At 27.8% G+C, this 18,146-nt stretch overlaps 1 protein-coding gene across 2 annotated transcripts; it reads right to left on the bottom strand.

The window, feature by feature from the left end:
- Positions 1–4,736: 4,736 nt before the first annotated feature.
- Positions 4,737–15,242, bottom strand: LOC129963302 (uncharacterized). Of its 2 annotated transcripts, none has more exons than XM_056077589.1 (5): positions 15,115–15,229; positions 14,950–15,019; positions 11,809–11,979; positions 9,225–9,439; positions 4,737–6,650 (listed from the first exon to the last, which is right to left on the bottom strand). In XM_056077589.1, exons 3-5 carry the CDS (start codon positions 11,896–11,898, stop codon positions 5,198–5,200), a joined length of 1,758 nt encoding a protein of 585 aa, XP_055933564.1. In that variant the 5' UTR covers positions 11,899–11,979; positions 14,950–15,019; positions 15,115–15,229; the 3' UTR covers positions 4,737–5,197. The 2 variants fall into 2 exon arrangements, with proteins under 2 accessions (XP_055933564.1, XP_055933562.1); XM_056077587.1 differs by having other exon boundaries at positions 4,738–6,650; positions 11,809–11,916; positions 15,115–15,242.
- Between the last annotated feature and the right edge of the window lie 2,904 nt (positions 15,243–18,146).

The following is an 18,146-nucleotide window of genomic DNA, read 5'->3' as shown; positions in this document are numbered from 1 at the left end:
AGCAAGTATTTGTTTAAAGGCTTTTTTCCCATGTAGAAGTAATGATTGATGGTTTTCTTTTCTGATTAATAATGCTGCATACCTTGCAGTTAGAAATTTTAATACCATGCATTTTATAGCATTTTTCAGCTACGAAATAGGAATATTTCTTTTCTGAAAATACAAAAACACAGCTTTCAATACATAGCTTGTTTGCATGCGATATTTTGAAAGAAAATTTTTAATTAGAAAATGATATTCCACATTTTAAACAACAAGCTACTATCGGACATTTTTAATTCAAAACATTTTTCTTTTAATTAACCATCAAAATCGTTCAAAAGATTAGTAAATACTCTGTGTATAAAATCAATCAAGAACCTCATCCAATGAGAAATTAGAATGGTTATTTATATTTAAATATGATGTAATTTAACCCTGCTGTTCTGTTCGTATTCACTCCACGTAAGTAGCATTCGGATCAATATGACTGATTCAGAAAACTAACCTTTCTTGCAGTAAATGACAGGTGTCATTTAAGAAATAGTTTAAATAGTAATACAAGTTTAAAAATAGATCTAATAATATAAAGCATCTATAAAAATAACAGGAAGATTTGATTTATGTAACAGAATATAAAAATAACATATTTGAGATTGAAAGTTACAACAATAACATGAAGTATCTATAAAAATAACAGAAAAATATTCGAAATTGAAACTTGCCATTATTTACAATTGGAATAGTAATATCTTACATGAGATTTACAAATGCAATTCTTACAATTGTAGCGTAACATATTAGTTTTGTTCTCATTACTTGATGGACTGAACATGCACCTTGCACGTTCGACACACAATAAAGTATTCTCAGCAGATCCCCATGGTATGTTTTTACTATTTCTTTGTATTCGTTTCACTATTTTTATTAAGACTTCACTTCTTAGTAGGTTTGGCCTTGCTTCAATTTATGGAAAAATGAGTGCTTTTCTCAGTTCTTCCAAAAACAACATTCATTTATTCAATTTGTTTTCATTCCATTCACTATGGTTTGAAGTCCATAGGACAAATATGCAGAATTATCAAGCATGTTATTGAATAATATCATCGGCCAGCGATTTATTTTTTTTTACAAGTGTATGTGTTTAATATTTGATCAAGAGTATCCACAACCCCTTTAGTTAAATTATAATCTAAGACCATTAATGGTTTGTTTGTTTTTGTCAGGTCTGTTGCTAATTTCTTTGTCATGATGCAAAGTGCTCATAAGAATAACATTGTTGTTCTTTTTTAGGATGTAGTTTACAGCTGTTGTGTCTTCTGTAACATAAAATAATGGGCTGTGAACTTCTTTGTTTGACATTTTTTCAGGAAGTTCAGATTTATTTTTTCTAATGGTGCCAAGCATAATCATTTTCCGTTTTAGAAGTCCTAAGTAGTAAGATGTGAAAAAATTATTACATAATATTGTGCCCCAAATACCCATAAGTAAGATCACACACTATTCATATTTCCTGATTTTTCTTCGACTTTGACCCTTCCCTTTCCCAGTGTAAATTTGTGTTTTCAGTACATATGAAGTTTTACTGTCACATAAAGTCCATATTTTTATCACCTATTTAGATGGCTTACTTGGTATATACTGTTTAAAAGGACATCGGCCACTAATGTTCATCATACTAATTGTTCATCAACAGTAATATTTTCATTCAGATTATATAGTTTTGGTAGAATTTCTATCCACTTTTCCCAGATATCTCACATTGCAGCTAATTTACCAAAAATTTCTTCTTATTTGATGAGTGGATTTGTGATCAAAACGAATAATTCGCAATATAGTGCAAAATATTTTAAGGGACATTGTCACACGAAATATATTTCTGTCAATTTCTTTATCCCATAAACATTTTGTTGATTCACCATATGATTTATAAACACCAGCTAACAATAATAATCCAATATGTACTTGAAAAATTTTATTTTCGATATTTTTCCACTTTTTTCCATAAACTTCTTCTCCTTCAATATTAGTCATTTTTATGATTTCATTTTCAATTGTAGAATTGAATACTACCTCAAATGTAGTTTTTACATCTGTTATCCTTGCCATTGCATATCTTGAGACCCCTGAAATAATTTCAGTAATAAGCTGAAGTAATTGTAATAATTTCTATAACATTAGCAGCTACTGATTGAGAAGAAAGTAGCATCGGATCCAACTTCCACTTTATTTCACAATTCTTGGACTGAATACTTTCTTCATAGTTCATTTGTTGAATATTGCTATAAAAATTGTTGTCAGAACTTTCACTCTCAATTTCATCACTTGTATGATTTTCATACTTGGTTGCTTCTTTGCTGTCAGAAGCTTCTATTAGTTTATCAGCGTGACTTAAATTTATACGATTCACCATTTTTTCTCTCACATTCATAAGCACAACTCTTTTACAGTATATCAGAGAGTGAAATATGGCAGAAAAAAAGAAAAGTTGCAATAAGAATAAATAGTTTGTCCCCCTGCCAATCGTATCAATTATCTTGACCCTAGCATGCACTCTCGTCATGTAACCAAACATATATGTCCCAGGAATACAAATAAAACAGGTTTCGAAAACAGATAAATTTGAGAAACTATTGTTATTTCTTTCTTTGAATTATTCCAAACAAAAGTGAACATGTATGAGTAAAAGTAAATGATTTTTTTCGCATTGGGTCATACTGACATGAAAGATACATTGGGTATAAATTAAAAAATATTCTTTCGAAATACAAATAAACATATATCCCTCGAGGAGTACATATTTATATTATTTACCAACAATGTCAAGTTGTTTCATGAAAATATCCCTGTACTATATTGTTTTTATGAGTGCATAAATTTTATTTTAGGTCATATAGACTTGAACAGAACAGCCGGGTTAAATATCAAAATACACAATATCTAAAAGCATATAAGAAAACTTTGCAATTGAAATAATTATTTCTAAGCCAGATTGTAGTCTAATAAACGAGATATAAAGATGCATAACCATCTATGGAGAGTAGATATCATGAAAGTAGATTGGTTTTGGAAAGTGGTGATCAAAATTCAAATCAAGAAACAGTCAACAATTTTTTTATTTTATTTTACTGCCTATGGAGCTTCCAAAGAATTTTTTTATTGGTTTTGTATGAAATTATCAAATTTTGCTCTTGATAGGTGTTGAAAATATTGAAAGACATTCACAAAATTCAAATGTTTTGACTTTGTTTAATTTTTTCTTATCTGATTTGATTTTAAAAGATGAGATTCTTGAAGATTCTTCTTATCAGAAGAAAGACCATTAATTACTCATACTATTGTAATATGCTCAGAAAAGAGGCATGTCTCCTCTACCATGAAATTGGTGCTTCATCCTGAATATATGTTTTCAGTGACAGAGAATCTAATCATACAGTTTGTTTGGCTGTAATATCACCATTATTAACAACTCTGATTTGGCACAACCACCACTTATTTCTGCATCATAAATAATCCTAAATCATCAGAACAATGACAGCAATGATGACATGAAAAATAATGTGCAACAATCTCAATGCCATTTTTTGAGAAAGAAATCAGTGGGAATATTTTACCAAAACTTTTTCTTATTCTATGTCATAAATGCACTTGTGCATTAAAGAGCAATCTTTGATAATTAATCAATGAGATTCGATTAATACACAAATACAAGAAAATATATATGTATTTTGGATGATTTTTTTCCAACTGACTGAAACCAAAATTTGTCACAGAATTACAATAGTAATCACAAACTCAAATGTAAATTTTATATATTAAGTCATTGTGCTTCGAAGTAATTATGTTTACATGCATGTGAAAGGACAAATTGACAGACAGTCAACTCCTTGGCAGGTTTGGTTCCAAATTTAATGCACATGTACACTACAGATATTAAAACTGCATACAAAATTCTATTCATCTACTAGTTCTCTTCATTGTATAATCATTGCGATTTGAAGTGTAAATGTGTTATTTTCAAACAGCCAGAAACATAAACCTCCTCTGAACAGGATTTTGTACAAAGTTATATAGAAATCTACAAATTTAGTGCAAAGACAACATACCAAATTTTATCTGTCTATCTATCTCAAGGCACTTTTTGAGTTACAGCATTTGCAAAAAGACATAATTGCAAAGATGTGTCTTTTGGACTTGGGGAGGCCTAAAATGCAAAGATTCATCAAAATTTTAAGTTTAAGTTTTTTGACCATCACAGTACTTGTTATACATATAAGAATAAGCATAAGTAAAAGTAATGCTGTTGTTTCTAATGGCACTTGCCATAGACAAGCCCGCTGACAAAGTGAGCGATTATATGCCAAGAGAGCATTTCTTGTTATAGTAGCGCTAACTAGGCCAAGAGTACATCTTGGCTACTCATTCGTCACATTCACTTGCACAGTCTCTTTTTACAGGGGGGCACATTCACACTCCTCACAGATAGAACAGATGAAGAACAACCATGCCTGAACCGGGACTCGAATTCGGGACACCCAGATCACAGGGAAGATAAGCTACCTCTACGCCAGGATGCCAGCAGAAGAAGTAATAGAAACATTAATTGTGGAATTTATGTAGAAAAGTAATGAAAAGAATTACCTTTTAAAATTAAACTATCAATTTATCAAATACTTTAATAAAATGAAAATATTATTACTTTCAGAAAAAAAAATTTTTTTTTCCCTCTAAAAACTAAACATTTTTTAATTAAATAATAAATAGCATTTACTTTCCAAACATACATCACATAAAATATTGCAGACTACAAACATGTAGAGAGAAAAATAAGATATTTTAAACCAAAGTAAAAAAGAAAAACATATAAAACAAAACAAATTTTGATCTTGCCAAAATATTAACATTCAGAACAATAAATAAACACTTCTCTTTACATACAAACAAAATTCGGTAACTTTAAAAAAGGAACATGTACAAATATGTAATAATAAAAACTATACAGTAAAAAAACAAACCGAACATGATTTTTACAAAATCATTAAAAGTAAATACATCAAAAATCGTTCACAAAACAAACAAAACTGTACACAATATAAAATGGAATGTCTCTTTTAAGTATACAGATTTGTGGCACATATTTTGCATTAATAATTTAATATCTGAAGCTCTTAATTACAAGACAGTTCTTAGTAACAATAGCCTAGTAATTTAAAGAAAATTACTTAGAAAAAAATAAATTAGCAAGATCTAGAGTTTGAGATTCCGAATTTGTAAACTGAGTTAAATCAGACCAGTCATGAGTCTGTGTTTCCGAGTTCACGCCAAATGATTCTTTTGTAGAACAATCATTAATCATACTTTGTACATTTAGACTGTTTATGAAGTCATACGGATCTTGATCCATTTCAGAACTAAAATCAGTCTGAATTTCAATCGATAATTGGTCTGCAGGAACAGGCGAATCATCAATATTGGGAAAATCCTCCCAAGGTGTTTGTGTTTCTGTGTCTAAGAATTCTAAGTCATATAAAGAAAAATCATCTGTTGTCTGTGTTTCCATATTTGCAAGAAGATTATAATCTAAGACATTAGATGCCATCGTTTGAGTATAAATATCCATGACTTTGTTATTCATATCTTGCTTTACACACTCTGAAAAGTCAGGAAACACAGAACATGACTCATTCGCCATTCCTTTATTGACTGAATCAGTGGGAAGAATCATATCATTTCCCGGTTCATCTTTAATTTTGATATCTTGAGACAAAACAGAATCTACCACAGAAGAATTAGAAGCAAACATATTAAGAGCATCAGCAGATAAGCCTTCAGATATTGCAGAAAGAGAATCATCCACAGCTATGTCCTGAAGCATTCCAAATGGCGAATTGCAACAGTCATTAGAATCTTTTCTATTTTCAGCATTGTCCCAGACAAGCTTAAATAATTCATCATCAGTTATAGTTTGAGAATCGCATAAAATTTTATTATTGCTTGTTTGAGTGCTTGTACTGTTTCTGAAGGCTCGATTTCCAGAATTTTCAGAAAATATCAAGTCTTTGAAATTAGGCCACAAAGATAATCCTGCATTTGATTCATCTCCTGTTAATGTGGATGATTCTGTTGTGACTGCAACAGATTTCCTACGAGATTTCTTCCTCTTGATTTTGACAACAGTACTTTCAGCAGTTTGAGTGTGAGTACTTTCAATACCAACAGCTGCTGATTTTGACTTTCTTCTAGAACACTGAGAAGCTCTGGATTCTTTCCGCTTAAGAATTTCAAAGTCACTGGATGTTTGAGTTGCAGAATCCACTAATGCGAGTTTTGGAAGATTATTATTGCTATTGTTATCATTATTATTATTTACAATGGTAGAATAACTTGAAGATAAAAACTGGTTGCTCAGTGAATCACTAATAGAATTTGGAGATATATTATTATAAGCAAACTTTTCACTAGGTGGAGATGAGTATACTAAATTGCACATGTTTTTTACATCACTGATAGATGAAGGTACAGTCAATATGTGATGCTGTAATGTTTTTGGCAGAATAGGACGAGTAAGTGATGATGTTCGAGCAGGTTGTATGCAGGTCAAATTCTGAATGATAGGCTGAATAAATAGAATTATTGGATTTGTATTTAGACCAGTATTTTTGCTTTGTTTCCTGAAAAGAGAAAAAAAGAATCATGATTTGATTAAATAACACTTTGAACTGAATTAAACTTATTAATAAATATTACTCTAAATTAAATTTACTAATAAATATTAGCAAATTTAATAAAATATAGTAAAATATTTCCTCAAAACTAAAATAAAAGAATACATAATACCAATACAAAGTTAATACAACATTACTAATGGAAAGGTAACTACACAAATTTAAGTTGCTTTTAGTATCTTTAATCAATTCATATATAGCAAGTAAATTGGCAGAAGCATTTGATTAGTAACTCTATATGCAGATCAAAGATATTTCAGATTTAAAATATATAACATTTTATATCATCTAGTTTTTATTTTCAAAAGACCTGATTTTTAAAAAAAATAGAAGCTGTCTCATTTTTGATAGTATTATGGTTATGCTACTTGTTTCATTATGCCAAAAATGTCCACAAAGATTTTTTTTGACTTAAAAAGGAACTAATCAAACAAAAATTATCACATTTTAATAACACAATATTAGTTAGATAACGCTGTTATTAAATTCAAAAGTTTGGAAAAAATTCCAATATTATTCCAAACATATGGGTGGTTTTATACACTCAAGTCATTAAAATAATAATGGAAGAATGCAAAATTCATTTTTTTATAATCAGTAAAATGGAGCATTACATTACAACATATAGTATAAAAATAGCAAAAAAAAAAAAAAATTTAACTTTATTTTGGCACTCATATAAAAGCACAGTAAATTATGAAAGCACTAAAATGTTTCCAAACACTACAGAGCAAGCCATTGGATGTAAAGCAATTATTTTTATAGATAATTAAGACATTCACTAAAAGAGGGTTCTCAAGAATTTTAATTAGGTTTCTAATTGAAAATTAATCAAAAAATGATATTGCTCTATATTTTAAAGCATATAATTGAATTTTTAAATTTTATAACACTTTAAAATCCATAAAATAAACTTTACAAATGAAGAATTTTAAACTTCAGTGATATCAGTTTTATTTCTGTGGAATTTTCTAATTCCAATAATTTTTTTAAATATATCAATTTACACTGGGTTTTTTTAGTTATTAGAATTTATAATCATACATTTTATAATATTAAATATAATTTTAAGCGTACTTTATGCCAAAATATCAATGAAGGTAAATTTCAAATAAAGATACAATTATCAAACCTAAAACATTAGCATTAGCATTAAATCTAAAACTATAGTATTTTACAATAGAAGTTTTTACCACTTTCAATTCTGCTTCTTCAACAACTTTGGGGGCTTACTATCATTCAAAAATCATTTTTGCAACAATTTTAAAAATTAGCAAAAAACAAAAAATTTTAAAAATTAGCATTTTATTGATCTAAATTTATTTTTTGCTCAATTTTTTTATAAATTTTAGTAAATTTTTAGAAATTAGTATTAATAAGTATTAGTGGGCAGTAATTATTAGAAATTTGTATTAATATTAGATTTTTTTCCCCCTAATAAAAATTTATCCTAATTCAGAATTCAGACATATGTTTTTCAAAAAATCTAGAGATTTTCAAGCTTGCTGTCATGAAGGCAAAAATATTTCCAAGCAAGTAAAATGGGCAGAATACTTCCAATCAAGCTAATTAGATAGCAATAACCAACAATAATAGTTTTAACATTGGTAACTCTATCTGAAGTTAGCACATTTTTTTTTTTCCATTTATTTACTTGTCTGGGTTATGATCTGTTGTACATATATATTAATCTAACTTTCTGTGCTAATTTATTTTTTATAGGAAATATAAAAGAGAAGAGAAATTTTTATAAATTTCAAACTGCAGGTAATTTACCTTAAAAGAAAATTCTAATAATAGATAGCTGCTTGGTTACAAATCATCAATAATAAAGAATGTCCAAAAAAAAATTTTTCATTTAAAATGAAATTTTTTTTTTTCAATTTAAAAAATAAACTGTCTAAATAAATAAAAAAATGCTGTATTTCATGATAATTACAAATATTTAGAGATCTTTACTGTTTGGCCAGGCTAACAAAAATGTACTTACATTTTCGTGCAAGACTGATAGATCTATATATAAACTGAATCTAGAAGTTTAACTTTAGTAAAAGCTCTGAAAATTCTAAGCATATATGTGGAAATATATGGTATTTCCTTTTATTACAAGCATTTAAAATATGATCATTAGCATTTTTATTTTGCAAAGTGTAAAACATTTTAAAATACATGTTGAACAACTTTTTTCCTACTTTTCAACATGTTAATTGTCATGATTCGTACCTGTGATTTAGACGCTATCTAATAAGATGCTTTTTTCTTAGAAAAATCTCTTAATTGTAGTAGAAAAGATAATACCTAATTAGATAGTAGGTATGAATCACAGGCAATTTACATGGTAAATAAACAATATGTTAAAACAAATTTAACAAACTAAATATAGGATGTTTCTATTTGTATCAAATTCTATTCCAAATGAGAACTTTTGGCATCACTCGAATATGGGTAATATTGCAGTAAAAACATTAGAAGAAAAAAATATGTTATAGCTTTTTGATTGAAACACTTTTAAACTCTTACATCTTATCAGGATTGATTATGTGATCTGGTAGCTTATGTTGAGTTCTCCTCGCATGAGTTAGGAGAGATTCTCGTGATGAGTATTTGACTCCACAAGTACATTTCCATTCAATGCCACAAGTCTTTTCATGAAGCTTGCGTAATGAATCCAAACCAAAGCATTTTGTGCACTTGCTGCAAGAATATTTCTTTTCTGCATGTACTTTAGCTATGTGCTAAATAAAAAAAAAAATTAAAAAATACATTTAATGGTTCTTTGAAAATTTGTCATGAAAACAAATTATATTTTATAAAGACAACTTTTTCAAAAAATGCAATTATAATAACTTGTCCTTAAAATTATTACATCAATAGCAATTTCTTAGTATATATATATATTAGTAATGCATACAAATGAGAAAATATGAAGCAAGAAAAGTATGATTAACATATTAAAATTCTGCAAATATAAAATGAAAATTAGTTTTAAAAATTATAAATTAAACTAGAGAAGTTAAATTTTCAGTAAACTGCATGCATACAGAAACACTGGTTTGCATTTTTCATTGTAAAAAACTACAATAATTATGAATCTTGTATAATCTATTATTGATATATTGTATTATATATTCGATAATTTCTAAAATTTGTAATAATATGAAATTCTGAAGTTTTGACCATCAAAATAACCAAACTCAAATTGTTTTTGCATAATTATTTAGACAGTGGCCAGGATCAAAAGTATCACCTTTTACCAAATTATACAGTGTTGTCAAATGAAATGTGTATTTGAACATAGTTAACATTAAAATTTCACAAGAAAAATATGAAAAAAATATTCATCTTCACACATTATTTATCTATTGACTGAAATCAAAACAATATTAGAAAGTCACCTGTGACAACTCAATGGCATAATTCTTTTATGACGGTGTATAGCATATTTATAATGGCATATGTAAGCCTAAGGAACATATTTAATTACAACAGACATTTTGAAACAAAACTTTATATACTTTGATAAATTATAAATATACAAGCCTGTTCTATTCACCTGCTTATTGATCCCCCCCCCTCTCACCACTGACAATTTTATGCTTAAGAATCTTCCAGAATTGTTAAAGAAACCCTGTTTATTTGTTCACTACAAAGAAGATACTATGAACACAAACAACTACAATCGAGTTCAACTTATTTTCATTTGCAGCTTTAATTTAAAATCTGCATAGAAGAATGAGTGAGGTTTGAAAAAGTTATCTTTTTATTGATTTTGAAAACTATTAGGATTTTAACAATCAAACGAAAGTAAAAATAAAATTATGAAAGTGCAATAAAACATAATATGAATTTCAAGACATGTAAAGAGAATACAGTAAAAACATTTAGTTCTATTAATAAAAAAATTTGTAATGTTATTCTTGGCATAATTATCAAAAAAAAAAAACAATTCTATGGATTAATAAAAATTCTATGAATTAAAATTCTAAATTGATTTATTTGCTTTTGATGGTTTAATCTTTGTTAACACAGAATATAATTTGTTGGCCTTGAAAGGGACATTTTTTTATAAAAGTAATGAAGCCAAAATACAATAGACAAATGATAGAAACATAAAATTACAAAAGTGTGTAAGAAAAATGAAAAATTATGTATTTAATATGAAAAATATGCCTATAGATAAGTAAACACTCAATATGCTAGTACTTCTAGAATTCTCGAAATGCATTTAATATACAATAAAAATTCAAATTACCAGAATTCAAAAAATAAACTGCACACTGAACTATCTTATTAGGGCTATATTCATGTTCACAGAATCTCTCCATAAATACATTTATGCAAGCATACTGAGCATTTTGGCAACAAATTATTTCATCCTTCCTGAATATTTCTCAAAATTTTCTTTAACTGATTCATTTGTCTTCTTTGGTTATTTAAGTATTATTTAATGGCACAGCTGAGTTTCATGTCTTACTTATTGAAAAAAGGTTAAAATCAAATTGTTTGTTTACATCTGGAAAGTGAAATTGCATGAATCAGCAGTTATAAATATTTTTAAATCTTATAACTAAATTAATATATTTTCTATGAGTCTGACAAGGAAAATATCTATACAAATATTAAAATATATCAAATCAAATAAGACTGGTGAAAGCAATTTAAACTATAGCAGTCCATTTCTGTAAATAAAAACTTTTTTCATATGTTAAAGCAATAATGAACATACTATCACATTTTCAGAAATTATTGGGTTTATTTATCCATATAATTAAACCAAATAAATTAGTTTTTTTTATAGTCAATTTGGGTTTGGCATAAAAAAAGCATTACTATTAAACTAGACTTTTTTTAATGATTATTAATCAAATTTGATTATAGATTTAACATATGTAAAACTTGATTGCTGGCAGTAATTTTAACAACTGACAAAAATGTTTTACATTTGGCAGCAGTATAACAAGCTCTTAACTCATTGCTAAGAGAAAGAATAACATAATATTGCCCTTAATTTCTATGAAAATACTGATTGTTTTTTCAACCGATACAAAATGCATAATAATATGCATAACATATAATAAACATAAATAGAATAATAAATACTTACTTGATTGAGAAACTTTTTTTCAGTAAAAAATCTTTCAGAACCAGTAAAATATAAACACCCAGGAACAGAACAATGGAATCGAGCTTTCATTTTTTTAGCACTTTTGTTCTATAAATAGAAAGGTTTTTAAGACATGAAATTATGATGAGAATAGAATTTTACCCACATTACCTGTAAAGAAAAATTAAAAATTCACTGAAGAACATTTTAAGGTAAATAAATATTAATACACATAAAAAATTAAATATTAGCTAACTTTTGCTTTTAATTCAAACAATAATAGTTTAAAACTATTCGTTAATATTGATTAAAATATTTTATAATCAGTCATCTCCTTCTACCCATCTAATTATTTTTTCAACATAAAATTCCTTAACTTTTATTTTTCTCCTTATTTAGTATTTATCGCATTTGGCCATCACTGACTAAATGGCTTACTAATGAAAAGAACTGCAGATAAGAAAAGAAATATAGATTGAAAAGATAATGAGGAATATGTGTGATCTAATACAGTAAAGATCTCGATTTTTTACAGAGATCTAATTTTGTTTAAGAGCCAATTTTATTATTGTTTTATAATTTATTATTGTAAGATGTAAAATAAACAATTTAGAATTTATACAAAATACTTAAATTGCAAAAACTGCTTTGCTTTAAATTTTACTTATTATGATATCAGTTCTGTATCATATGATAGGCATCAACCATACTGCACTTATTTCACTTTAAAAATCCTTAGGTGTTATTACGTATATATAATTAAAAATTACATGACAACACAATTCAACATAAAATGGCACAAATTTAGATAACATGATTAATTGAGTTTAACGTACTTTAACAACTGACAAATTGACTCTGAATTAACTGCCAATTTCAATTAAATCAAAATGTAAATATATATACAGTGGCTCAAACAATTAGGAGTACACCTTACTTTTACTTGATAAATCCAATTTTCAATTTAAATAACATATTACAAAGAAATGCAAACATGTTTTTATTTTTGTACATGACAAATGGTATAATTTAAAGTAAAAATAAAGAACAATCAACGAAAAAACTCTAAATTGAAAAGTTTTAGAAGCATTTTAAATAAACACATGCAGATTTTTACCTAAAAAAAAATTGAGAATTAACCAATGAAATTTTTGTAATATTTATATACAAAAAAAGTGTCAATATTTGGTTGCAGGTCATTTGGCTTTGAATAATGACTTCTAAATGTCATGGTACCGATCTGACCAACTTTTTGGTGGCATCTAAAGACATTTTACCACATTCTTCTTGCCACACTTGTTTTAAATGGGTTTTACCTCTAATTTTATGTTTTTGGACTGCTCATTCAAGGGTGGCCCACAGATTTTCAATGACATTGATATCAGAGGTCTGTGGCCGTATGTGTAACTGCTGTTTACAATGAAAAAGAATTTTGACGTTATGTACCAAGTGTTTGGGTTCGTCGTCCTACTAAAAAATAAAATGTTAATCTAAACCCAACTTTTTAGTACTTTCCTTTAGATTATTGCAAAGCATATCCAAATAAACCATATGATTCATAATGCCATCTATAAAAACGAAATTTCCTACTCCATATGAAACCATACAACTCAAGCCATGATGGAGTCGCCACCATGTTTAACTGTAGGATGTAAATGTTTTGGATCCAAAGCAGTATTGGGCTTTCTTCATATGGTGCAATGGCCATCACTGCCAAAAATGTTGAGCTTACTTTCATCACTAAATATAACTTTCTTCCAAAAAAGTTATTGCTCTTCCATACATTTTTGTCAATTCCAAACGATTTTTCTGATTTTGCAAGCTAATGAACAGTTTCTTTCTAACAACTAGACTAGACTGCAGATTGTCTAATTACATTTTGCACAGTTTCAGCACTTACACTTCTGTCAATAATTTGAGAACTTTCTGCAACAAATTTGACTGCACTTACTTTAAGATCAATCTTGATTTCTTTCAAAATATTCATTTTTGCAGCATCACTCAGCATACCTTTCCTTCCTCTTCCACATTTATTTTCAATCAATTCCTTATTTTTAAATGATTTTCTAGATATAAGTATGGCTTCTACCAACAATTTCAGTTATTTCATGATAAGATTTTTCTTTTTTAAATAATCTAATGTGAATTTCCTTACATCAATACTGGTTTCTCCTTGTGGAGCCATTTTCCAATGAAAAGTTTGGCTTTAAATTCAACTAACAAAATTAATCACACAAAAATGATCGTTGAAAAGGTTTATGATAAGATTACCCAAAATTAGATCAAAGTAGCAGTCAAGTAGATAATATTTAATGGTAGTTAAAAATGTGCAAACGCCCTTTGTATTTTCAATTTTTTTAGGCAAAACTCTGCATATATTTTTTTTTAAATTTAAAATGCTTTTAAATACTAAGAAATTTTTCAGTTTAGAATTTTTTCAATGATTGTTCTTTATTTTTACTTTAAATTAAACCATTTGTTATGTGCAAAAATAAAAACATGCTTGCATTTCTTGGTAATATGTTATTGATAACGAAAGTCAGATTAATAAAGTAAAAATAAGATGTACTCTTAATTGTTTGAGCCACTGTATATTGTAATTACTAAACGATATAAATAACTAATTTAACTATAAAAACTTTAAGAAGATTTATTAATAAAATATTTTATATTATTTAATCTCACGGATGTTTTATATGAATGAAAAGAGCATAATTTCATCTAAATAGTGCAATTGTAATTCCAATTATAAATTTAAAAAACATTCTTTTGGGACTAATATAGATTTAGATTTCTGCTGTGCTTTTTACATCTATCTATTTTCTTTCTTTAATAAAGGGGGGGGGGCAGGAGAAGTCACAGAATATGTCTACAATTTAACTATTACAGATCAATAATGTGTAATGGTTTAACTCCACAGATTTTTTTCTTTTTTTAAAGTATCAACCTATACACCCTTTATAATACGAATGGCAATGCTCTAAAAAATATCACCAGAAAAAATTTTCTAAAAAAATATGTTAAAAATTAATCGCTTTACTTCAATCATTTGATATGCACTTTACTTGTCCTTCTCCAAAAATTTAAAAAAAATAATCAAGGCGGTAGTAACAGCTTAAAAAAAATCATGAATGAACTTACAATCTGCGTCTGCATCTTTCTTTTATTTTATTTCAGGACAAATTTCATTGCAACATTAAATGTCATAAATCTGTAAAGAAAAATAATGATTAGTTCAACTATGAAATCATAATTCACCAATTTTAAAATGCAATTAATAATTACAGCAATAAAATGAATATTCACCAAAAGCGGATCGCATCATTTTTTAAAATAAAATTACTAGCATTCATCATTAACTATCTTTTTTCCGGCTAATTATGTCAGCACACCACAAAAGCAATAACACTGCCGCAGCAGACAAATGAAATGAGTTCTTTAAAAATAAAAATAAAATTTGGAAAAGATTTGTTTATAAGATGAAGATTCAAACAGTGGAATATCGATTATTTCCACTTGACTTATCAACAATTTCAATAATATGATTTTAATAAAAATCATTGAATATGTTATAATTTGTCTAAAAGAATTTCAAAAAACACTCTAGTTACACATTAATATATGATCCACACTTTAAGAACACAATACAAGAAAAATTCCAAGACATCATGTAGTGCTTCCGACATTTATCAATTAGGATCTGGGGAATACAAGATTAGATTATAAAAGTATTTAAATTATTCGAAGTACCGTTTTTATTTAGAATTATCAAATAAGTGGAATATGACTTAAGACTGATTTTAAAGTTAAGGTCTCGCATTAACTGGAGAAATGTAATATAAGCAGAGACATTTTGCATTCCTGAGACTTTCTGTGGGACTGACCTGAGCATTAAAATCTAAAAATTCTTTCATTACGTCTTTGATAAAATCTGTAAATAAGAAATATTTGATCTATCCATAAAGCTTAATTAGCTCGATTAATGTTAAGTAGATCAGGTTAATAAGATCGATAATAAAACCAGTGGGACTAGTCACGACCTTCGTCGTGGACTAGTCTCCCCATGTCACTGTGAATATGTAACATGGCATTGTCGTACAAAATTTCGAATTACATTAACCTTTGACATTAATTTAGCATTTTTACTGAATCTATCCAATGGTCTTTGATAAACATTTTGGCAATTATTCCCTAGCATGCGAACAAAAGAGTCCAAAAATCGAATTTTTAATTCAGACGCTCTTTTACCATTCTACTGAAACAAAAATTCGACACAAGACTACACCTTAGCTTTGTAAAATCACGTACCAAATTTAATACATTTAAGTCGTTGCGTGTTTGAGTTATCGCGTTAAAATGTTTCTGAAAATAAAGGACTACAGTCGGTCAACCATGTTTTGAATTTCGCTCACAATTTGGTATGCGTCTATTCTGAAGATGTTAAATGTGTGTACCGAATTTTTTTTATCTAGTTTTTTTCATTTTGTAGTTATTTTGATAACTTACATTCGAAAAGCCAGACAGGCAGACTTCCTCTGAACGGAATTTGTTCAAAATTTGATAGAAATTTATTATTTTGGTGCAATAATCATATATCAAATTCCATCCGTTTAACTGAAAGAATTTTTCAGTTATCTTTGTCACAGACAGACATTTTTCAAACTCATGGAAGTCTAAAGCGTGGAGATTCTTTAAAATCTGGAGTTCGAATTTTTTGACGGTTACTGTGCTTTTTCTATACTATGTATACGAGAAAGAAAAAAAGAAATACTTATTTTTAGATTAGAGAAAGTTTTTAGGCGAGATCATATTCACACAATGCATATTTCTGAATGAATCTGAAAACTTATCTATTAATAAACTCATTAATATATTTAAATAACGTGATAAAGCATAAATCTTCTTGGATTTAAATTCATAATAAAAAGCCTGGAAGTTTTAAATCTGAGAAAAATTGATAGAGCCAAGGTTGTATCGAGAAGATAGAGATATTGATTACGTAATGGTCAGGCAGATGGAACCCTATTGGAACAAGATATGTTACGATATCTTCAAGATATTTCTCGTTATTCTGAATCCCGAGCAAAAGCGTGCAGATATCGTAGCAATATCATAGGATATTTTGAGCTCATAGGGAAGGAACGCAAAAATGAGCAATAAAAAGGTTAAAAATTTGGATTGATATGTAAATAATAATAATAAAAATAAAAAAAAGAGTTCAAGAATGAACCTTTTGTGACTAATTAAAAGATTGCGGATAAATCAAGAATATTTTTAAAAATTTATACAGTTTGCATTTTATTTACTGTAGTGATACATTTTAAGTAGTTTTGTAGAGTAATTTTAATAATTATAGCTCATTCAAATATTATTTATCAAGGATATATCATATTATTAATACTACTGAAGAAAATTCTGATATCTACTAATTTATGTGCAAAAAAATTAATTGAAAGTATTTTCCAAGAAAGAGGATCAAAGAAGAATGAAAATTTTAAAATATATAGAACGTAGCGACAAAATGCAGTTTTACAATTTTACAGGGGCACAGATTCATTTTAGATTAAATCTGGACGAAATTTTTATTAGCCAAGCAGCAACGAATATACAAAAACAAACGGAACAAAAAGGTTAAGCATTCGACTCAATTATATCAAATGTATGCTATATACCCAGTGTTGTTTATTAAAGTTTTGGTCTTAATTGTACTCTCAATGACGCATTGTAAGAACTTGGATACAGTGGAGTTGCAAGAGTAAACAGCATCTGGGGCGCAATAGGATTTTTTTTCCAAATCGTAATAAGTACTTTTCACATGTAAATGGCGCCAGGGGCATGGCACTTTTTTCGCCTTTTCCTCATATTTTTTAAATGACATTAATGCGCTAATTTTTTTCTCTCTTTGACTCTTCTTAAGATCGTAGTCCGGGACATCTACACTCCCCTTTGCATTCCTGTCGCTACGCCACTTCTTGAATATTGCGTTGAATTCGAAATCGTCCATTTCCTCTGATCATGTTTCAAAATCCACAAAATTCTTTTCTGAACAGCTTTAGTGTAACATTCAAATGGAATTTGATCTAACTAAATTAAGACACTAATAAAAAAGTAATTTAATGTTTTTGATGGAAATTTTAAGTTTCCATTTGTATAGGTTTGTACCAAATGTTTGCACTTTTAATATTAAATTTACAGCTGTTAATTAGCTATCTATATTAAACTAAGTGAATCGATTTGATTCACACATTAAATTGATATTTCGTTAAAAAAACAGTTTTAACAGAATTTAAATATTTTATTATGAAAAAACTTTTAGTGAAAGCATTTTTAATAATATA

Source organism: Argiope bruennichi, chromosome 3 (genome assembly GCF_947563725.1).
Source record: "Argiope bruennichi chromosome 3, qqArgBrue1.1, whole genome shotgun sequence".
Taxonomy (NCBI): Eukaryota; Metazoa; Arthropoda; class Arachnida; order Araneae; family Araneidae; genus Argiope; species Argiope bruennichi.
Note: the sequence above shows the minus strand (reverse complement) of the source record. Positions and strands in the feature narration are given on the sequence as shown.

Excerpts from the sequence above, each read along its gene's own strand:
- LOC129963302 (XM_056077587.1), bottom strand. Across the intron at positions 9,440-11,808 it reads AAAAAAAGTTTCTCAATCAA|CACATAGCTAAAGTACATGC; the intron begins GTAAGTATTTAT and ends TTTTTTATTTAG. Across the intron at positions 6,651-9,224 it reads ATAATCAATCCTGATAAGAT|GAAACAAAGCAAAAATACTG; the intron begins GTAAGAGTTTAA and ends TTCTCTTTTCAG.